This window comes from Nerophis lumbriciformis, linkage group LG02 (genome assembly GCF_033978685.3).
Source record: "Nerophis lumbriciformis linkage group LG02, RoL_Nlum_v2.1, whole genome shotgun sequence".
NCBI lineage: Eukaryota > Metazoa > Chordata > Actinopteri > Syngnathiformes > Syngnathidae > Nerophis > Nerophis lumbriciformis.
In genome coordinates this window covers 20,904,215-20,928,017 of record NC_084549.2, presented here as the reverse complement: position 1 = coordinate 20,928,017, position 23,803 = coordinate 20,904,215, and the positions used below count along the sequence as shown (strand labels likewise).

Below are 23,803 nucleotides of genomic sequence, written 5' to 3'. Positions count from 1 at the left end.
ATTTAGAGTTCGGAAATCGGTAAAAAAAATATATGGTCTTTTTTCTGCAACATCAAGGTATATATTGACGCTTACATAGGTCTGGTGATAATGTTCCCCTTTAAGACCTTTGTTAGATCGGAATCTGGGTTTAACGTGGTTAGTGGAGCTCCCCCTGGTGTTGTGGTTATGGCGGTCATTTACGTTAAGGAAGTAGTTTGACATGTACTTCGGTATCAGGGAGGTGTAGCGGATTTTATAGACAAGGCTCGGTGCAAGTTGTTTTACTCTGTCCTCCACCCTGAGCCAGCCCACTTTGGAGAAGTGGGTAGGAGTGAGGTGTGGTCTGGGGTGGAGGTCTAGAAGTAATCTGACTAGCTTGTTCTGGGATGTTTGGAGTTTAGATTTGAGGGTTTTGGAGGTGCTAGGGTACCAGGAGGTGCATGCGTCATCGAAAAAGGGTTGAACGAGAGTTCCCGCCAAAATCTTCATGGTGCTTTTGTTGACCAGAGAGGAGATTCTATAGATAGTTCGTCAAATAGTGAGGCTGAAGATGAGGTTGAAGTAACTTTGAGCAGAGATACAGACTGTGAAGGTGATATGAGGACAAACACTCTAAATTTTCTAAAAAGAAGAGAGGTCAGCCGAGGGCGATCAACAAACTGTAGTGGTTAATGAAGAGAGCCTTGGTATTGTAGAAAAATTCAAATATCTTGGAGTGGTCTTTGACCATACACATACTTGCCAACCGTCCCGATTTTCCTGGGAGAATACCGAATTTCAGTGTCCCTCCCGAAAATCTCCCGGGGCAACCATTCTCCCGAATTTCTCCCGATTTCCACCCGGACAACAATATTGGGGGCGTGCCTTAAAGGCACTGCCTTTAGCATCCTCTCTCACCTGAAAAGGAGACTATTATATATGTCTCCGTTATCCATATGTTTATCTATAACCCATAAAGTAGGCAGTCACAGAGCTATTTCTCAGCGTGTGTTTATTCCAGCCGGCACGTTAATACACTGACACACAACATACGGATTCCCATCATGCATTGCTTCAAAACTACGGCAAGTAGTAATGTCCAAAAACATAACAGAAGAACGAAGAAGAGACATGGTGACGACGAGTAAGAAGAAGAACGCTTGCAAGTTCCAAATTGATTGGAAAAAATAATTTCAGTTCATCCAGGACAGCTGGAAGGGGAAGAGGTATGCTGCCTGCACATTTTGTAGATCAGACTTCTCCATTGAACACAAATAAATCCTAACAAAGATTAAATGCTTTGTTTTGCTCTAATAGTTTCTCATTAGGGAATCAAATTTGATGGTTTATTACAAACCCCAAAACCAGTGAAGTTGGCACCTTGTGTAAATCGTAAATAAAAACAGAATACCGGTACACTGATTTGCAAATCCTTTTCAACCTATGTTCAATTGAATAGACTGCAAAGACAAGATACTTAAGGTTCAAACTGCAAAACGTTGTTATTTTTTGCAAATATTAGCTCATTTAGAATTTGATGCCTGCAACATGTTTCAAAAAAGCTGGCACAAGTGGCAAAAAAAGACTGATAAAGTTGAGGAATGCTCATCAAACACTTATTTGGAACATCCCACAGGTGAACAGGCTAATTGGGAACAGGTGGGTGCCATGATTGGGTATAAAAGCAGCTTCCATGAAATGCTCAGTCATTCACAAACAAGGATGGGGCGAGAATCACCACTTTGTGAACAAATGCATGAGCAAATTGTCCAACAGTTTAAGAACAACATTTCCCAACAAGCTATTGCAAGGTTTAGCGATTTCACCATCTACGGTCCGTAATATCATCAAAAGGTTCGGAGAATCTGGAGAAATCACTGCACGTGACCTTCGATCCCTCAGGCGGTACTGCATCAAAAAGCGACATCCGTGTGTAAAGGATATCACCACATGGGCTCAGGAACACTTCAGAAAACCACTGTCAGTAACTACAGTTTGTCGCTACATCTGTAAATCAAAGTAAAAACTCTACGAAGCAAAGCGAAAGCCATTTATCAACAACACCCAGAAACGTCTCCGGCTTAGTTGGGCCCGAGCTCATCTAAGATGGACTGATGCAAAGTGTAAAAGTGTTCTGTGGTCTGACGAGTCCTCATTTCAAATTGTTTTTGGAAACTGTGGACGTCGTGTCCTCCGGACCAAAGAGGAAAAGAACCATCCGGACTGTTATAGTCCCAATGACTTTTTTTTCTATAAATATAAATATTTTAGAGCAGTCTTTGGCATTTTTGTTATTAGTTTAACTCTGTGTTAAGGATGGAACAATAAATGGCAAAATTAGCAATAGCAGTAAAATTCCAGACCGTTAGCATTATCGTTTTAAATTAAAAATGATTGAAAAACCGAGATTGATAACTGCACTCACGAATTGACTGGCGCCAGCTTGCTAGATACATGCTGACATGAAAACAAGAGACATTAATGTCTTTCCCCATTAAGAAACAACATAGCCCAATCTAAACTTTTATAAACACATTACTGTCTGAGCAACTAAGATGTTTAGTTGTGCACACTATATCTAAAAGCTGTGAGCTCTTAGGGGAGAGTGATTGCTGTATACTCAGACGAATACCAGACCAAGGTGTCTTTATGGTGCTTTTAAGGACCACTGAACAGAGTAGGACTTTAAAACGCCCGCCATAAATGAATAATAAAATTCATTTGCTATGCACTTCTCATTTAAATAAACCTTAAAGTGCTAAAATACAAACCAATATTTAAAACAATAAAAGCTTAGCCATTAAAACAGATAAAACAAACTAAGACTAAAACGCAATCAGTGAAGCATAAGAAACACAAAACATGCAAAATAGTGAGTTTTCTATTTATTTTAGTTATTAAAAAAATTTGATGACTTGGTCAAAATATGTCAGTGTGTGTTCAAGTACTTTTAGAGCACATTCAACATACCGCAATAATAACTGTTATATTTTTAAAATTTTCATTTCGTTACATCTCTAATTTATTTCTATGTTGGCTTTTTGTAGAACTAATACCGTACCAAACCATGGTGTCCAAATGGCTTTCATAAATAAACAAAACACATATATTTTTAAAGATTTAAACCTTTTTCTGACCAAATTTCTTCCGAGAAAAATGATTTCCCGCTATCATCCAAGGGTTTGGGTAGCGAATACAATTTTAGTAGCCACAAACACAAACATATCGGCTCTGCCTGGGAGCAGCTGCATGCTCTAAAAGTAAATTGTGCAAATGTAAAATGCGATTGCTTGTTTACAACCGTGTGCATTTTCCTTGCATGTCTTTTATAAAGAAAAAAAAGCATGTGAGTATTGTTCTGTGCAAGATGTGTTTATCTGCTGTGACTTCTGCCAGCTGCTGAGGCTGTTTTAAAAACGGTAATAGCGTAAAACAGAACAGAGTCAGAGTAAAAGCTTTTGTTCGACCAAGGTGACTTTGTGTGTGCAGGAAGAACACAAAAGTACTACATTGATCAGAAGATCCTTGGTAACACTATCATGATTAACACAAAACTATTGCCGACACTTTGGGTGTTTCCACTGCTATATTGTCAAAAATAACAAAATCAGAAAAATTGGCAGCTTGCAGTCCTTAGAATTCTACTGTAAAAAGACCTGTTGTATCATGTTTTTGTTTTTCCATTTTACAGTAATTCGGTATAGAAACCACTACAAGTTTTAGGGTGATATTCTGGCGACTGAGCAACCAGTTATTTTGCTTTGTACTATATTTGCCACCACGGCGACCCCGAGAGGGACAAGCGGTAGAAATTGATGAATGGATGTTTTTATTTTACAGTGTATGTATGTATGTGTGTGTGTGTGTGTATGTATACAAACTCCAAAACCAGTGAAGTTGGCACATTGTGTAATTTGTGACTAAAAACAGAATACAATGTTCTGCAATTCCTTTTCCATTTATCCTCAATTGAATAGACTGCAAACACAAGATATTTAATGTTCGAACTGAGAAACTAAATTTTTTTTGCAAATAATCATTAACTTAGAATTTAATGGCAGCAAAACATTGCAAAAAAGTTTGCACAAGGGCATTTAAACCACTGTGTTACATGGCCTTTCCTTTTCACAACACTCAGTAAATGTTTGGGAACTGAGGAGACCAATGTTTGAAGCTTTTCAGGTGGAATTCTTTCCCATTCTTGCTTGATGTACAGCTTAAGTTGTTCAACAGTCCGGGGTCTCCGTTGTGGTATTTTACACTTCATAATGCGCCACACATTTTCAATGGGAGACAGGTCTGGACCACAGACAAGCCAGTCTAGTACCTGCACTCTTTTACTATGAAGCCACACTGTTGTAACACGTGGCTTGGCATTGTCTTGCTGAAATAAGCAGGGGCGTCTATTGCTTGGATGGCAACACGTTACTCCAAAACCTGTATGCACATTCAGCATTAATGGCGCCTTCACAGATGTGTAAGTTACCCATGCCTTGGGAACTAATACACCCCCATACCATCACAGATGCTGGATTTTGAACTTCGCGCCTATAACAATCCGGATAGTTCCTTTCCTCTTTATTCCAGAGGACGAGACATCCACAGTTTCCAAAAACAATTTGAAATGTGGACTTGTCAGACCACAGAACATTTTTCCACTTTGCATCAATCCATATTTGATGAGCTCGGGCCCAGCGAAACCGGCGGAGTTTCTGGGTGTTGTTGATAAATGGCTTTCGCCATTCAAAGGTCCGTAATATCATCGCTTAAGTGCAGTGATTTATCCAGATTCTCTGAATGATATTACGGACCGTAGATGAATTCTTTGCAATAGCTCGTTGAGAAATGTTGTTCTTAAACTGTTCGACAATTTGCTCATGCATATGTTCACAAAGTGGTGACCCTCGCCCCATCCTTGTTTGTGAATGACTGAGCCTTTCATGGAAGCTTCTTTTTTACCCAATCATGTTCCCAATTAGCCTGTTCACCTGAGGGATGTTCCAAACAGGGGCGCCGAAAAGGGGGGGATAAAGGAGACGGATTCTAGGGGCCCATGATGGAGGGGGGCCCAGAGAGGCCCCTAATGATGATGAAATTATAATACAGAAAAAATAATGACACTGTGTTGGGGGCCCTGTAAAGATTATTTTCATGGGGCCCAAAATCCCTAGCGGCGCCCCTGGTTCCAAATAAGTGTTTGATGCGCATTCCTCAACTTTCTCAGTCTTTTTTGCCACTTGTGACAGCTTTTTTGAAACATGTTGCAGCCATCAAATTCCAAATGAGCTAATATTTGCAAGAAATTAAGTTTTTCAGTTTGAACGTTAAGTATCTTGTCTTTGCAGTTTATTCAATTGAATATAGGTTGATATATATTGTATTCTGTTTATATCTACGACTTACACAACATGCCAACTTCACAGGTTTTGGGTTTTGTATTTCAAATTGCTGCTGTAGTTTCTAAATTGCACATTAACTTTAGCTCAAATCGCATGGGTAGTGGTGCTCCAATAAGTCATATTTGTACAGGAATTTCTAGCAGAAAAGATGACAATCCACCTCAACCACACAACACCGTATAAGATCTACTATAGACAAATGGGACTGCTATACAATAAATGTGGTTATTTTATCTTTGAGGTGTCTGCCCTTTAACAAATCCAGTGGAAATTCACTTTTTGGTGCCAAGGCAGTTTTTTATTTTTTTTATTTCCCTCTTAATTTGCCAAGTACAGTATTAGATGCAAAATGCCACCATTTTGAAAAACTGACCAACCCACACCTTGAAGTAACCGTGCCAATGAAGAAGGTCATGGCTAATAATTGCAAATCCTTTCTGAGAAGATCAAATGGCATCTTTTTTCTACAAGCAAAGTTGTGTGCGACCCAAAAATAACACCAATGTTTTGCTGACAGCAGCAGCTAGCCACAAATCCTCCACGTTAAGCACCACGCTTGGCTATTAAACCACCAACAGAAGCTACAGTTTGTGCAGACTGGTCTGGCGGTAGACTTTTCTGGCACAGAAAAGTCACATGATTTTGAATGTTTCAACATCCGAGATGATTGAATTATTCCCAAAATTAATCATTTCACTACAGAAAGCCTCACTCAACCATTCAAGGCAACAAAGCAGATTTGTATTCATACAACTAGGGGCTGAGTCTAATTGGATCTCAAGTAATAATGGTGTTAAAAAAAAATTAAAAAAAATGCAACGAGTCCAGATAAGCGTCCAAAAAGTGTATGTCCTGAAAGAGCAAGATTAGGCTGCTTTGCCAAGGCGGCACACATGGACAAAGCTCTACTCCAGCAGGACTAAAGGTTCTTGGCTTTTAGACAGCCACCATTTTTCACAAATTATTAAGCGAGGAAAGGGAAAAAAAAGTTAGCGAGCAGCACCACGTATTCTAGGAAGATATTGTGCACACCGAAGCAATATTCCAGGGGCAGGCAGCATAATACACGTGGGGGGAATTGTTTATTTCAATGCAGCCTCCTGCCACCATTCATCAACGCTCTTGCCAGCGAATACAATGACATCGTTACTGAGGCAGCTGGGAAATTGGAGAGATCACCAGAAAACTTTTTACCAAAGCACCATGAAGTCAACTTTACACTGACGGATGGCTACTTTAAAAATATGACGTTTTATTTCTACACAAAAGGAGCAAAATAGTAACTCAAGCATCATGAAAGTACGAGTCCAGATCTTCCGTCATCTCCACCGAATCCTGCGATGCGTTTGTGTTCGCCGCCGCCGTCTTTTCCCTGATAGCAGCAGAGTTTCTGGCCGCGGAGTTGTTGTTGCCCTGTGACCTTTGCGAGGTGTCCATCTCTCGCTTGATGTCTTTGCCTCCCCCCAAAACCTTCTGGCTCTCCACAAAGTACTGGTTGGGGTGACTGAGGGAGAAGTTGACGTCCTCCACCTTCGAATGACAAATAAGATGCAGGTCAAGCGACTGTGCTCCACACCGGCTTGTAAGGCTGGGCGGTATACCGGTTTTTGAATTCCACCGGTATATTTTTGAAATATTTGAGACAATAGCGCAATATCGATTTATGTAATCCTTAATGTCTTGACGCGGAAGTCTGTCTGCGCTGGTGCTGTGTCCCTCCTCCTCCTCCATGCACAGACTGAGGCAGGGTGTAGGAGCACACTGCAAAAACTGAAATCTAAGTAAGATTAAATATCTCAAATAAGGGTGATATTTGCTTATTTTCTGTCAGGTAAGATCATTCTTAAATAATAAATGATAAATGATAAATGGGTTGTACTTGTATAGCGCTTTTCTACCTTCAAGGTACTCAAAGCGCTTTGACACTACTTCCACATTTACCCATTCACACACACATTCACATTCTTCTCACTAAGCAGATTTTATGTTAGAGTGTTTTACTTGTTTTAAGGGTTTTGGTCCTAAATGATCTCAGTAAGATATTACAGTTTGTTGCTGAGATTTGATGACCTATATTGAGTAAAAACATGCTTGAAACTAGAACATCAACTGATGCAAAGCTGTGTCATCAACACTCACAAGTATAAAACTACTTTTTTAAAGTAATAATTTCTTACTTCAAGCATGAAAAAAAAATCATGATACGCATTATGTCAAGATAATGGCACTAGCATTTGCTTAATTTAAGAATATTTTTCAACATATTGAGCAAAAAGGTCTCTTTTTTTTCTACCAAGAAAAGTGCACTTGTTATTAGTGAGAATGTTCTTATTTTAAGGTATTTTTGGGTTCATTGAGGTTAGCTAATTTTACTTGTTTTGGAAAGTCTTGACAAGCCGAATTTTCTTGTTCTATTGGCAAATAATAATGCTTAGTTCAAATAACATACCCCTAATTTTTTAAATATTTTTTCTTGTTTTTGAACACCAACTTTTTGCAGTGCAGCGCCCACTTGACACAAACTTTAGTACAAGGAGTGTGTGAAACATTTGTCAACCTTCCCGTTATTGCCGGGAAATTCTGTTTTTTGTCCTCCTTTCCGGCGTCTTCCCATTCTTGTTTTTTTCCACAAATATTGCTTTCAACAGGGCTGTACACTTAGCTTTTCCTCTAGTAGGACCGGTGCTATTAAATGAAAAAGTGAGTAGCACAGAAACAATTTCGAAGCAATATAAAATGTCTTTGTGGAGGGAGAGTGGGATCAGCGCGCTTGCAGGAGCAAAGGTCACCGCCTCTGTCAATGGTGTTGAGGGCGGAGCACCATCGGCTAGGGGCTGGGTATGTGCGGGACGGCGAGACACAGCTGGCAGGTGTTTAGATTTCACAGGTGGTACGTGGTGATCTAATCATCTGTTGTCTTTAACAGTGAGCGGCCAGCGGAGGAGAGAGGTGGGAGAGTCTGTAGAGAAAAGACATCTGAAAAGATTGTTCTTGGCATTACATGTTCATTAAAAACTCTGTTAAAACGGTAAAAAAAAAACAGATGTGGAAGTCGTTCCCTACCCGTTCCACGGATACCACGTCACAGTAGCCAGGCGTGCCGTTTTAACAGAGTTTTTAATGAACATGTAATGCCAAGAACAATCTTTTCAGATATCTTTTCTCTCCAGACTCTCCCACCTCCCATCAAAAAAGACAAGCAACACTGGAGCCTAATATGACGATATGATGAATACTTTTATGTATTTAGGAAAGTAAATGAAAAATAAAATTAACTAATTTATGATCATGATTTATGTTAGGCCACTAGAAAAGGCCTTGCTGGCCCTGACGGCACACCACTGCGTTGCGGTCACCGTTAGATGAAGTTAACAATACCATGTCAATATACACTAAACAGACCGATATCCCATAAAAATGACCCATTACCATTAGTGTCTCGATTATTTGTCGACAAAAGCGAGGCCGACTTACAGGTTCCACTGTATTTCTTGTAGTTGAAACAATGCATTTATGTATCATAACTGAATGATACAATACATTGAAAAGTAATCTATCAAGTACTGTCATTCGCGACTAAACTTAGTCAATAGTTTTCTGTTCTGTATGGTCGACTACATACTGAGAGCCATGTCCAATATTTTGCAGCTCAATATAGAGCAATGCTGAGTCCAGCATCAACACATACTGGAATAAATAATTCAATGGTGCAATAAAAAGCAGTGAAATGTACAATAGACGGTATGCAGGTCATTTGAGGATAAGGACCAATCCTCCCACTCATCTTACCGTAGTAACGTCCAATTGAAAACAAACATTGACTTACATTGTGTGTCAGCTCAAAGTACTTCTGGCAGGCCAGCTGGTAGTGCATCCCTTTGACCAACTCCAAAATCTGTAGGGAAAGGGAAGAAAAAGTCATGATGTGAACAAAAACAAACATGTTCACCCTGCAGATATAATTAACCAGTTGACAAGTATATTGAGGATTATTCTTAGATTAATGAGTTGACCTTTTGTTGAATTAACTTTGGAGGCAATTACGGATTCTGTTTTTGGTGAATGGAACATTAAACACTGGGGCGGCTTGCCATTAAAATGAACACAGATTCGTGGAGTAACGGGCGCCTCATTGGCATAGCTGTAGAATCAAATACTACAGCAGTCAGAGATCTGGAGAGACAATGTTGGCCTGAGGACCTCCAAATACCTGATTGATCCCACTGGGTGACACCTTGTAGGACTGAAGCTTCTGCTTCAGCAGCTCGTGGTCACTGTGTCGGAATGGACATCCTGGAACACACAAGATGAACATGAAGACCTGGACAGGTCTCGAGGAGTACAAGACAATGAACATATACGCTACACTGTCAAATGTTGTGGGACACCTGGCTGCGACAGGAAGTGCAAATAGAAATAAATTGGAAAGTTGGTCACCACATTGCAGATATAACAGCTTCTGGTCCGACTTATTGTTTTTCATCTAGAAGACGTCAGAGGTCATGAATGTTGGGTGTCTGATGGGCTTTAACCTCTTAAGGCCCAAGCTGTTTGTTTACATGCTTTTTTTTATTTCTCTTTGCTATTTGGGCTTATTGGACCCTAATTACAATAAAAACTAAAAATCATCTTTTCATATGATGTACTTAACGTAGTCCATAAGTACACAAACGTGTACTTCATTTTTAGTGACATGCTAATTTTTATTTTTACACTTTTTTCCCCAAATTCCATTGTATATTATACTCTTCTGACACCACCAGATAGCAGTATAAGTGTCCATATGTTAGCATAAGACCCCAATTCAGTAGTGTACACAATTTTGGAAATAAGAGCTAAAAGGTGCTGTCCAATCATGTGGCTACTAAGGCCTTTAGAGGTTTGAAGACAGGGTTGGCACTTGCACACCAAACAACGCCTTCATGAACGTTGCTTTGTTCCCTTTGCATAAAACTGATCAAGATTTCTAATTAATAATTTTGGAATTGTCACCTCTGTTCCTTAAATCAGCCTAAAATGTAAAAGCTACAAAAACAATGTATTCTAACAATTAAAATATCCAACTGACTACTTTTTGGCCCCACAACATAAATTGATGCAATTGTTTATGTTAGGATGTAAATTGGGATAACTGTTTTTTATTTGGAGCTATGGTGTCCCATTCAAAGAACGCTCTAAATATTTTCAAGGGTATTGAATTTATGTGTTGCGATTGATAGATGACAATACTAATGTCGTGTATGTTCATGTATTATTATCTTGATGGTATTACTTATTACAATATATTTAAAGCAGTTTTGGAGGACTTGACATTCTATTATAACTTTTTTGTATTTTTACAATGACACTCGAATAAAAATGCAATGAAATTAAATTTTCTGCTCACTGACCTATCTCAGGGCTTAATAATGATAATATTAATAGTACCGTAATCAGCAAATATTCATTGAAATGAGATAGTAGGTCAGATTAGATTAGATAAAACTTTATTGAGCCCCCGTGCGCGTGTACCCTCAGGGAAATAAGGTTCCACTAGCAGCAACACACTATATACACGATGCATGCCAGTGGCAATAGCAGCACAACACACATAGTATCAAGTAATAAATAAAATAGTAGAATAAAGTATGATAAAAAATGTATGTGTCATACAAACCAAGGCAGAAAGCATCGTCCGTGTGCCCACCTCCATCTTAAACGGAGAACTGCAGTTTTTTGGGAATTTTGCCCATCGTTCACAATCATTATGAACGACATGACGACGGATGGATTTTTTTAATGCAATCTAAATATTAAATAAATGTAAACTAATGTCCGCTTACAGCGGAGCCAATGGGAGCTCCACGATTTTGCCCATAAAATCCAATAAATAACCATTCAAAAACCGCAAACAATAGTCCACTTACATTTCGTGACTTGAATATTAACCAAGTAATAGTGATATTGTTATTATAAGCGTGAGGATTATGGTCATTCTTCACCTAAATGGGAATACATGCAAATCCTAGCAGTCGGCATTCAAATGACAGCAGATCTTGCACAGTAAGTGACAAATTGTTATGTTTGTTGGCTCTCATAAAGTCTGCAGTGAGTAATAATCAGTGATGAAAAGAGAAAGCAAACGTAATGCATTTTTTTAATTAACGCGCCGCGTATGCTTAAAATGAGCAGAAACACAAATATTAAATGTTAGTATAAATGTGCCCGTTACTACATTACATATATACTTACATCATGTATATAAAACCTCAATGGAGGAATTTTGATGTTTTTTCAAGGGCTTTATAGGCGGAATTGCGCAGCTCCTATAGATTTAATTGTAAGCAGACTGATCGCATTTATTTAATTTTAGAATGCAAAAAAAAACATCCATCGTCATGTATTTCATAATGATTGTAAATTCTCCTTTAAGCTCCCCCACCAGTGAAGAGTTATACAGTGTGATGGCATTGGGAACAATGATGTTTAAAATGCTAAAGAAAAATATACTGAACTAACCATTGTAGTACTGAAGTACCTTTTGAAAAAAATGGCTTGTTTAAATTGTGTGCTGGCATTTATTGACACGTTACTACAAAATAATGAGGTTGCATAAAGAACCTAAGGTTCAAGTGGCTCTGAGGCAGGGATATTCAACTGAATTGTTTTGGGGGCCAGGGGCAGGTCAGCACGGTGGGAGAGGGGTTAGTGCGTCTGCCTCACAATACGAAGGTCCTGAGTAGTCGTGAGTTCAATCCCGGCCTCGGGATCTTTCTGTGTGGAGTTTGCATGTCCTCCCCGTTCCTCCCACCTCCAAAGACATGCACCTGGGGATAGGTTGATTGGCAACACTAAATTGGCCCTAGTGTGGAAATGTGAGTGTGAATGTTGTCTGTCTATCTGTGTTGGCCCTGCGATGAGTTGGCGACTTGTCCAGGGTGTACCCCGCCTTCCGCCTGATTGTAGCTGAGATAGGCTCCAGCGCCCCCCGCGACCCCGAAGGGACTAAGCGGTAGTAAACGGATGGATGGATGGATGTTTTGGGGGCCACATTTCCAGAAAGCTAAGGACCGTGGGCCCGCTGTTTTTAAGGACCTCCTGCCAAAAAGCTAGTCAAAGAGATGCAAAAATGTGAGTACCTCCCAAGTTTTTTAAATTAAACTCACAGGCCACCAGTTGAATAGCTCAAATGACGAAAAAGAGCGGACCTAAACCTTAAGGAACACTACTAGTACAACTACAGAAGCTGAACAAATGACTACTGACTACATCTGAAGTAAACAAGCGACAGCAACCTCAATTACATAAATCAGATTACGAAAAAAGACATGTAATCAAAATGGAGAAGAAATAAAGGGGTGCCTTGAAGAATGCCTGAGTGATGTGTGTCACAAATTTGGACCTCAATGTTTGCGAGAAAGGTTAAAATATCAATGCAATGATCTGCCAATGTGTTTACAATGGCCCAAGTTCTTCTATACAACAGGAGCACTCAGGTGTTTTTAGGAATTTGCTCCAAAAATGTTTGTCTCCCAAGATGTCAAGTGAACTCGGGGGCCCGTATGGTGTCATTCCCCACCACCAGTTGAATAGTCCTCGTCTAAGAGGTTTACCCCAAATAGTGATGATAAAAAAAAAAATCTATTTTCCATTTCCTGTGTCTGATTCGCTGTTCCACCTGGCAGCTGTCAACTCACCATGATGGTCGCCTTGACTGGGTGCGTTCGACAAAATCACCTTCATGCAGCTGTAAGGAGTGTAGTCTGTCCTCTTGCCTTCTTTGCCAAACATGTGGCGGATGCTGTAAGCGTACGCTTTGTCAAACTGCGGAGAGAGAGACCAGGGAGGAAAGGGTGAGGGGGGACAAGGTTGGGGTGAAAAGAGACATTGTTATACATCATGTCAGTGTTGACACTGTTGTCCCCCCCCAATGAAATATAGAGCTATTAGAGAGAACCCGTGGCGTAGGTGAATCTGGTGGAGTTATGGCGAACACAGCCATTTTATTCTGCCTGTGCTTTTGTCTTGACACAGAAATGTTCATGCGAGCTTCACAAGAATGTGAGGGAGCGCCTTTTGTGCAGCCATTAAAAGTGAATTAAGGTGTCTTGCCTGTAAAACTCAAATAGTATATTGCTCCTACTTTCTCACATAAACACATGTAATAACCCATTCATGGTGCAATAAAACCCTTGAACTTGCTAATGTAACAATCTAAGCATGCAATTTAAAACACATCAAGTCTTCTCCAAGTACGATAAATCTCTTATATTAATTATTGAGAGCCTCTCGGGATACATTAGAGGCAGTCTGGAGTGCAACACCCCCCAACCTCTTTTATTAAGATGAACTTTGACACCACGTGGCTACTTAAGTGTGCTTAAAGTGTGTAGACACCAACATCAATTCATGTGTGACAAAAACAATGATTCTTGACAACAAATTCCACCTACTATAGATATAATATTGTCCCTCTATGCATCTTGATTTTGACATCTTTTTTGCAGATATTTAAAACATGTTGTCATAAAAAAAGTGCTATCTGCCATAAGTGTAAAAATAAGATGACCACGACATTGTAAAACTTAAACTATGTACTTATAATATTTTACCACAAAAAATAAAACAAATTAAATAATCTGTTCCAGAGTCAAGCTGTCACCTTTATAAAAGTGTTATGAAGTGTACAAAAAAGATTTTAAGTAACTTTACTATTTCACTGTATTAAAGAGGAACTGCACTTTTTGGGGGGAATTTTGCTCATCATTCACAATCATGAGAGACAAGAACACACGTCTTTTTCTTTTTACGATTCTAAAGATAAAAAAAATGCTGGCAAGATGCGGCTAACATTGCAGCTAATGGGAGTCACCAACGTTGCCCTAAAAGCCCTCTAAAACAACTTGAAATCCCTCCATCAACGTTTACATGCTGTAAGTTTATATATAATGTAGTAACAAACATGTTCATAACAATATGTACAATATTTACCACATTTTGTGTTATTTTAGGCATTAGTGAAACTTCTATCATTGGCGCATTGTTTTCATTGCTCATAGCTACGTACTACTTACTCCCGTCAACAAATGTGTGTTCCTACTTCCGTCAACAAACGCATGTCTTATACAGCTTATAAACTACTGATTATAGAAGCTGAGCGAGCACAACGAAAGGCTGAAATGTAACTGACGAGAGAAGGGGAGGGAGGCGAGAGAGTCATGACTTGGTGTTGTAAATGTGGTGCTTGTCAATCTATGCCCACAGAAATTGAGTGCTTCTGCTGCACTGAGTGGCACACAATGTTGTTATCGATTGAAAGGCTTCTTGTATCTGACCAGGACGACACTGCTCAAAGAAACTAACAAACCCCGCAGTCGTGGAAACATTTTCCACTTACTGTACCCAAACGGACAACTGTCCGTCGAGTAAGTCAATATATTACCGTATTTTTCGGAGTATAAGTCGCACCGGAGTATAAGTCGCACCTGCCGAAAATGCATAATAAAGAAGGAAAAAAACATTGGAGCCCGGCCAAACTATGAAAAAAACTGCGACTTATAGTCCGAAAAATACGGTATGTAGAGATGAATTATAGATAATATCGGACTGCCAATATTATCGGCCGATAAATGCTTTAAAATGTGACATCGGAAATTATCGGTATCTGTTTCAAAAAGTTAAATGTATGACTTTTTAAAATGCCGTTGTACGGAGTGGTACACGGACGTAGGGAGAAGTACAGAGCGCCAATAAACCTTAAAGGCACTGCCTTTGCGTGCCGGCCCAGTCACATAATATCTATGGCTTTTCACACACACAAGTGAATGCAATGCATACTTGATCAACAGCCATACAGGTCACACTGAGGGTGGCTTTATAAACAACTTTAACACTGTTACAAATATGCGCCGCACTGTGAACCCACACCAAACAAGAATGACAAACACATTTCAGGAGAACATCCGCAACGTAACACAACATAAACACAACAGAACAAATACCCAGAACCCCTTGCAGCACTAACTCTTTCGGGACGCTACAATATACACGCCCCGCTACACCCGCCCTACCCCCCTAAACTCAGTGTTTCCCACACATTCATTTATTTGTGGCGGCCCGCCACGAAAGAATTACGTCCGCCACAAATGGATTTTTCGGCTTTTGACTCGCTCGACCGCTCATAAAAGCATTGGGACTCTGTCTGTGAATGGAGCTTGTAGTTACAACTCCGGTGCAGTAGGTGGCGGTAGCCTACTATGCATTGTAACTCCGCCAAAATCTTCTGGTGGGCCAGAAGAAGAAGAAGACGACGACAAAGTAAAAGAAGAATGGACCGACCACATCAAAATACGAGGATAATGTAGGTTATAGGTAGATAGGTTATAGCTGCATCGCTCGCGGCTCGTCATATATTTAACGTTAATCCGCGATTTCACCGAGCGTTTCACCGCCGCTGTTTGACTTGGTGGCCGGAGCAGACGCACGTAGTAACAGTCACGTGTTAATAGTGATGGGTCCGGCAACACCGATGCATCGGCGCATGCGTCGAGCTCATAAGGCAAAACCCTGTGTCGGTGCGCGTACCGCTTTTAGAGAGTCACGTGACCGATACGCGAAGTGTGTCGCACTGACGCCTCCTCTGTGCCCTGTGAGCGGGTATTTTCTACAGCCGGAGAAATAACTAAGAATAGAAAGCGTCTAAAATTGAATAAGTTGGAAAAACTGTTTTTTTTTGTAATAAAAATGTGTAAAAAATAAAATAAAATTCCAGGTCCACAAGCATCCTCATTCACAACACGTTCTCTTAGATTTCCATGTTATGATACATGTTCACATTATTTATTGACTGTATCTAAAAAAGATAAAAAATATATTTTTATTTAAATGAAGTTATGAAATAATCCTAAATGAAATACAATGACTTGGCTTATATTATTGTACATACTAGGTCATAAAATCAGTGTCAGTTGAGTCGGTCCATAGGTTGCCTGTAGGGATTTTTAATGTCCAGCAGATGTCAGTATTTAGTGACACAGTATTCGACACAGTATCAATACAGTTTTGCAATGTGTCAAAACGCTTCATGAAGCCTCATCAACCCATCACTACCTGTTACCATACCGACGAGCTAACGTGTCCAGGTTATAACCCTATTGTCAATAAACACACGTGGAGACGGTGCTTCAGATACTACATTAATACTCAAGCTAAATTGTCCACTGTCCACTGCAGCATGTGAATGCAATGAAAAGAATAAAATCTGAGCCAACCAGCTGTTAAAATGTTGTCCAGGTTAATGTTTTGGCCATTAAAGGCCCTTCATTTCAAGATTTCAACTGTGATCGGGCTTTAAACAGGTGGCTGACCTGTTCAGATGAGTGTAACTGCTACTGGTCAAATAATGTGAAATAGCATTTAATTTTACATGTATGCAATGCCATTTAAATGTAATTATAGATAATAATAATAATAATAAATACTTTGTAGTGTTGTAAATAGTCAACGGGAAGGATTTTAGTAAGATATAAGCCATGAGCACTACGCAGCCAGAAAAAATCCTAGGCAGGACAAGTAAAAATATTGGGGCAAGTAGATTTGAGAAGTCGGGCAAGTAGAAAAAAAGCTTAACGTTGAACCCTGCATGTGTTGAGCTGCTGCCGCTTAAGGTTAGACGGCACTGTACATAGAGCGGTTCTGCTCGTTAGTAATAAATTCTAATGTTGGATGTTCACTCCTTCACACAGATGATGTATGCACTAATTAAAGGGGCAGAGCTTTAAGAGACATTTTAGCTTTTATATTTTATAAGATATATTTTTTGTAAGAACCATAATTAATAAATATATTTCAGTGAATAACTAATTGTTCAAATCTGTATATAAATATGTACATAAAGTGTTGTAATTATATTCCAACTCCGCGTTCTTCTTGGTCATCGCCGCTGCCGCCGCCGCCCCCGCCCCCCCGACCACACCACCACAAATAGATGCCTGTCCTGTGGGAAACATTGAAACTCAACCCCGCCCACCTCAACCTCCTCATGCTCTCTCAGGGAGAGCATGTCCCAAATTCCAAGCTGCTGTTTTGAGGCATGTTAAAAAAAAATGCGCTTTGTGACTTCAATAATAAATATGGCAGTGCCATGTTGGCATTTTTTCCATAACTTGAGTTGATTGATTTTGGAAAACCTTGTTACATCGTTTAATGCATCCAGCGGGGCATCACAACAAAATTAGGCATAATAATGTGTTAATTTCACGACTGTATATATCGGTATCGGTTGATATCGGAATCGGTAATTAAGAGTTGGACAATATCGGAATATCGGATATCGACAAAAAAGCCATTATCGGACATCTCTAGTTACTACGCTAGAAAAACAGTACCTAAGTGTTTACTCTTACAATAACAATGTCGCTACAGCTTGAATATTCTGCAAGTTGCAGAACGTAAATGAAGTATTGTTTTCAGATGCATTTTTTCGGTGATATAAAGCAGAATGGATCGCTCCCATTAGCTGCATTGGTGGCCACCCAAAACAAGCAGATTATTACAAATTAGGATGCAACAAATTAAATAAATGAAATACATGTTATTTTCTCTCATAAAAGATTGGGAATGAAAAAAAAGGAAAAAAAGTGCAGTGAGCCTTTAAACCTGGTGTCTTAAACTCGCGGTCTCAGAGACGATATTCTGCGGCCCCCACAATATGCAAGTCTAATGTTAATGTAATCTGCGAGTTTTTTATGAATGGCACTTTACAGAATTGAGCTCAACAAACCTTCCAAGTCACAATGGGTATTTGGCTTTCGGGGGCGGGACATTGACCGGGCTTGATGCAAACAGAGAAACATTTCTCAATGATTGAAAGTTTTAGCAGCGTTGCCATGGAGTTTTGTTCCGAGCCTGGCTGGCTGCCTCATGTTTATTGGGCACACGTGGACATTCGTCACAGCGCACTGCCTTCACAACACTTTCAAAAAAAAAGTTTTTAAATTTGCTACCCAGCGGGACATTATACATATACCGGTACTGTATGTCGTGGCTTACTGTGGTGGATCCTAAAAAGTGCAGAGGACGAGAGCAGTGAATGCGACAAATTTTTTATTGTCCACACTGTCAAAGATTAAAAAAACAAAAACTGGGAGAAAAGGCGAGCAGGAAGGCGCATAGTGTTCGTCGACAATAAGAGCCCCCGATAACCCGGACCACATCGTCATTTGTGGGACATTATTTTGTATTTGTATTTAGTGTGTGCGGCTTCTACACCGGTGTACTCTTTAGTCCGGAAAATATGGTATTATCTTTTGATGCTGCCTTTGTTACGGCGCTGTTTGCTCTTCTCTGCGCCGCGACATAATGCTCGACATAATGTCTGACCACCAACTATGTTTAATGGCATCATAAAAGAAGCTCCATAAAGTAAGGAGCTTTGCAATGTATGTAGGTTTTAATACAGATGTAGCCGATTTAAATACCGGGATATCGCTTTTGTTCCATATCGCCCAGCCCTAGACAAGTGAGATTACCTTTTCTACCTGGAAGGTGAATCACTTCACAATAACGCTACATAGTTGACCATTGCAATGTACAATGCCGTCTACTATTACTATTGTCACGTTAGTCATACTGCAACCTCTGGTTCTATGGTTAGTGTTACACTTTACAAATCACTGGTACGATTATGTGGTAGCTTAACCAAAAACCACAAAAACACATTTGGATATCATCCCTTTCATGCTACCCTAGTTTTACTTGAATTCCAATTTGTACAACTTTTATTGTATTTCTTTGGTGTTATTTTACTTTCCACTGAAAGTGTGATAAGGACAGGCCTGTAATGCTCATGTGGCCCGAGGTGGGGTAAAAATGAGTTTAGAGTTTGTCATTTAATCTCCAACTGCGTTAACGATAATCCTGGATGTACCCTAATATAGCTGACCTCCAAATTGGAGGAGTTTAAAACATCTAAGAGGGAGGAAGAAATGAAAAAACAGGAGTACAAAAGATGAATTAAAGCAGGCGAGCTGCATCTCACGAAGCATCTTGGCTCACTTGATCATCCACCCCCCTACATGAGGACGCATTTACAAAAACCTGCGGCGTTGGAGACGGCGAAATAGGACACAATCAAAGGGATTATGTGCAAGTGTGTATGTATAAACTTGGCATGGCTTCTTAGGCACAGTCCATAGTGACTGATCTCCCTCTAGGTCCAATCTGTCTTTGGAAGTAATTTCATTAAAATACTTCCATTGATAATCTACACCACAGGCATGTGCACGCTCAAGCAAGGTACCAGATTAATATAGCACAAGCAAGTTACATATTTACGAGTTACACTTTTTAAGGTCACACACTGCAGAAGCAGAACCACAAGATAAAGGAAGAAAGACATCACCACAAGATTTTGCAGCTAATTGTTACTGAGAACATAACCTTTTCTATCAAAGTTTGAGATTGGAACTCCATCCATCCATCCATTTTCTACCGCTTGTCCCTTACGGGGTCGCGGGGGGTGTTGGAGCCTATCCCAGCTGAACACGAGCGGAAGGCGGTGTACACCCTGGACAAGTCGCCACCTCATCGCAGGGCCAACACAGATAGACAGACAACATTCACACTCACATTCATTCACTAGGGCCAATTTAGTGTTGCCAATCAACCTATCTAATTTTACATTATTTCCTATACTGTCTCTGGAATATTGAGTTTGCAAATATGTCCAACTTTTGGAGGCATTTTCATTCCCTGTGCAATAGACAGATATATGGATAGAGTCTATTAATCATGTGAAAAAGTGAGTGTACAAATATTAGAGCTGGGTGCTGGTAATACATTTGGATAGGTTTTATGCTGCTAATTCCAATAATCCATGAGTGAGATCGGCCGATAACAATACAGATCACATGTATGAACTGTAAACTTTTCCATGTATTTATGGTGAGCGTTTTAGAACGTTAAACAATATCAACACACTATTTAAACTATTTACCTATTCTCTTTATAACACACAATTGTTTGAGCAAAACAAAGTCAATAGTACACATTAACCTAACAAAAGCAAAAACATCAACTACTGATTTAAATATTTTGCTTTTTCCCTGTGTCCAGAGAATTATTCCCTGAGTTTGCAAACATGAACAAAAACGAGTCAAAAATGTATTGAGAAAAAAAAAAATCTACCTATCTAACCACTCCTGTATCGATATACTGATACTACCTGTGGTACCAACGCCACAATTTATGGATCGGTCAGCACTCCTCTTACGTGTCATGTACTAAGTGCGACAATGCTGACACAAACAATTGCTGTTACTGTATATTATCCTCTTGCTAACTCTTGTTAATCTACTTGTTAATTTCTTGTTTTTAGCCGCTTACTTTCTGCTGTAGCGTGGTTCCATCGATACGTCTTCAACTTTACTAAAAAACATATTTACTGATGTTATAGCTTAGCTATTAGCATGCCTGCTCCTGGCTTGCTCTTGGTGTGTGTGTAACATGTTTAGCCTTGTCTTCCGTTAAAAAAAGTTACTTAAAGGGATCATATAAAGTTTTTAACATGGGAATAAATTCAGTATTTTGTAAAAAAAAAAAAAAAAAAAAAGAAGAAGACTGAAAATAGTTACACAACAATAGTAATGTTTGTCTTTTGACCTATTACACACTGGTAGGGTTGTCCCAATACCAATATTTTACCAAAATGTATTTCGATACTTTTCTAAATAAAGGGGACCACAAAAAAATTGCATTATTGGCTTTATTTTAACAAAAAATGTTATGGTACATTAAACATATGTTTCTTATTGCTATCGAATAACAATTTTGTCCTTAAATAAAATAGTGAACATACTAGACAACTTTTTGTTTAGTAGTAAGTAAGCAAACAAAGGATCCTAATTATTCTGCTGACGCATGCAGTAACATATTGTGTCATTTATCATTGTATTATTTTGTCAATATTATGATGGACAAACTGTAAACATTTATTATTAATCTACTTGTTCATTTACTTTTAGGTTTTAACATGTTCTATCTACACTTCTGTTAAAATGTAATAATCACTTATTCTTCTGTTTGATACTTTACATTAATTTTGGATGATACCACAAATTTCGGTATCGATCCGATACCAAGTAGTTACAGGATCATACATTGGTCATATTCAAAGTCTTCATGTGTCCAGGGACATAATTCTTGAGTTGATTAATATAATATGAATTTTAAAGAAAAAATATTTTGTGACGATAAAAAATATCGATGTAATCATAGTAGTATCGACTAGATACGCTCTTGTACTTGGTATCACTACAGTGGATGTCAGGAGTAGATCCACCCATGGTATTTGTTAACATTGTGACACTGGTGAGCTATCGTATCCTCCTACAGTGTGTAGTGAAGCATGTTTAGCTATTCCTCGTCCTGCAGGGATGATACTTGTAAGAAACTTACTTTATTTGTCACCATGGAGGCGAGGATTAGTGATTTAGAAGCTAAAACACTGCCAACTGTGGATGGATGTTAGCTGCTAGTTAGCTAGCCATGTCTTAAAGCACCTCTTCCTGAGGGCGTTTCAGTGTTACAACCTCACCTTTATCGTTAGTTTTTAAGCCAAAATGCGTCCATTCTCCCTTTTCTGTCTACACACTGTGTCTGTTTGTAAGTACTCCGTGTATGTGCACTGCCGAACATGCTCCTCTGCTCGTAAAACCAGCAATGTCAGGACGTGAGGACGAAAAAAGAAATATGGTGAACCGGTACTTTTCAAATAGAGTATAGTACTGTTTTTGATTCATTAGTACTACGATAATATACTAGCACCGGTATACCGTACAACCCTACACACTGGTAATGTAAACAAGTGCACTGGTAATAAAGCATGAGTGAACGGTTATGAGAGAGCTTGAGGCATATTTACAACTATTGTTGGAAAGACACTTGAGAGGAAATCCTGCCTGTAAAATTAATATTGCTGTCAAGTTGTGCAAATCAATTAAATCAATTAAACTTGCTGTCTATGCAAGACACAAACAGCATGATGCTCCAGATGTGTTCCGACACACATGTACAACAAAGACATCCCACTAACAAATTCTTATAAAAGAACAATTCACAGTGTATACAGATTTTCATTTTCCCCACACTCTCCCTCAGGGCCTCCCTTTCGGCATTGCTGGCTCCCATCATTTTTACTGTGCATGTCGCATACTAATGAAGCGGCTTTGTGCAGCCCACCAAAAAGACCACCAACTGACACAACACACAAACACAGCGTGTCCAGTGCAGTGTTGCAGTGGGTAAAAATACAACACCGTTACACATTTGGGAATTGAACATGGAGCGAAAGACGCCCGCAGTAAGCTCGAGTACACACGTGAATTTTTCCCGACGACCAGATGGTGGAAGACACGAAGGACAGCAGGGGAAAACTGATGAGCAAGTTGTTAATTATTCTGCTGGTGTGTCTTTTGGAAAGCAGCAGGACATTGAAGCATGACACCAGGGATAATTTGTGTTTTTAAGCAAATACAAAACTCTAACAAACAACTACTACTGACATTGCTGAAAGTGGATTTTCACAGAAGACCGATGGAAACACATCTGTACTCGTTCTCCCATAGGTATTACATTAGACTACAAGTCAGGTGCAGGCAAAAAGACCTATTCTTTACAATAAGAATGAAGAATGAGATATATTTGCATGCATCACAACCGAGACAGAATACACTGCATCTTGTTTAAAGTTGTTTTCTTTTGCTTCAGGGCTTCACTATAGGACTTTTACGTGATGGTGGTAAAGAGAAACACGTAATCAAATCAACACTTGATCATGTTAGTGTGTGAGAAAGTTTGTACAAGTGCCTCATACAAATCAGCACAACTTAAGTTACAAATCTGCAACTAAGCATGAGGTGGACAGGCTCGTCCATAATTATTATAGAACAGGGGTGACCAAATTGCAGACCAGGGGAAGCTTGCCTCTAGGTCACGTGATTGCAGCCCTCTTAAAGGTAAGAAAAGTTGGTTTTGCATAATCGGACCTCTTTATAAGTAAGCTGATAACTGTGCTATCCAGTTGTTGTATCTAGTTATATATAAATGTCTTACACTTAATTTGCAAGTATTAATATAGTAGGTGTTGCATGCAGTTGCAATTCTAAGACGTTGGATGACAGTAGCCTATAGACTATGCTGTGTTGCCCAGTCAGGGTAGTCTTTGCCATTTAGTTGTATCAAATCTTTTGTTGCACCTAAAAAGTGTTTGTACTGTAAGTATTGTATCGTACTTTCTGGGCTATGGAGTGCCCCGGTATTTAAGCTGCACCCACCAATTTTTTAAATAAATAAATGTTTTTACATATATTAGCTACATCGAACAATAAGCTGCAGATACATACCGGTACGAACGATTTTGTAAATCTTTCTTTACATACCTTAATTGATTCCAAACAATGCCTTTC

At 39.3% G+C, this 23,803-nt stretch overlaps 1 protein-coding gene across 1 annotated transcript in view; it reads right to left on the bottom strand.

The window, feature by feature from the left end:
- Positions 1–6,423: 6,423 nt before the first annotated feature.
- The window catches only part of prim2 (DNA primase subunit 2), a 43,602-nt gene continuing 26,222 nt past the window's right edge, over positions 6,424–23,803 (bottom strand). The window contains exons 11-14 of the mRNA XM_061960863.1: positions 13,037–13,163; positions 9,571–9,653; positions 9,187–9,255; positions 6,424–6,890 (exon numbers count right to left, since the gene is read on the bottom strand). Coding sequence (XP_061816847.1) covers positions 6,645–6,890; positions 9,187–9,255; positions 9,571–9,653; positions 13,037–13,163 — 525 coding nt within the window. The 3' untranslated portion in view covers positions 6,424–6,644. The remainder of the gene's footprint in view (positions 6,891–9,186; positions 9,256–9,570; positions 9,654–13,036; positions 13,164–23,803) is intronic.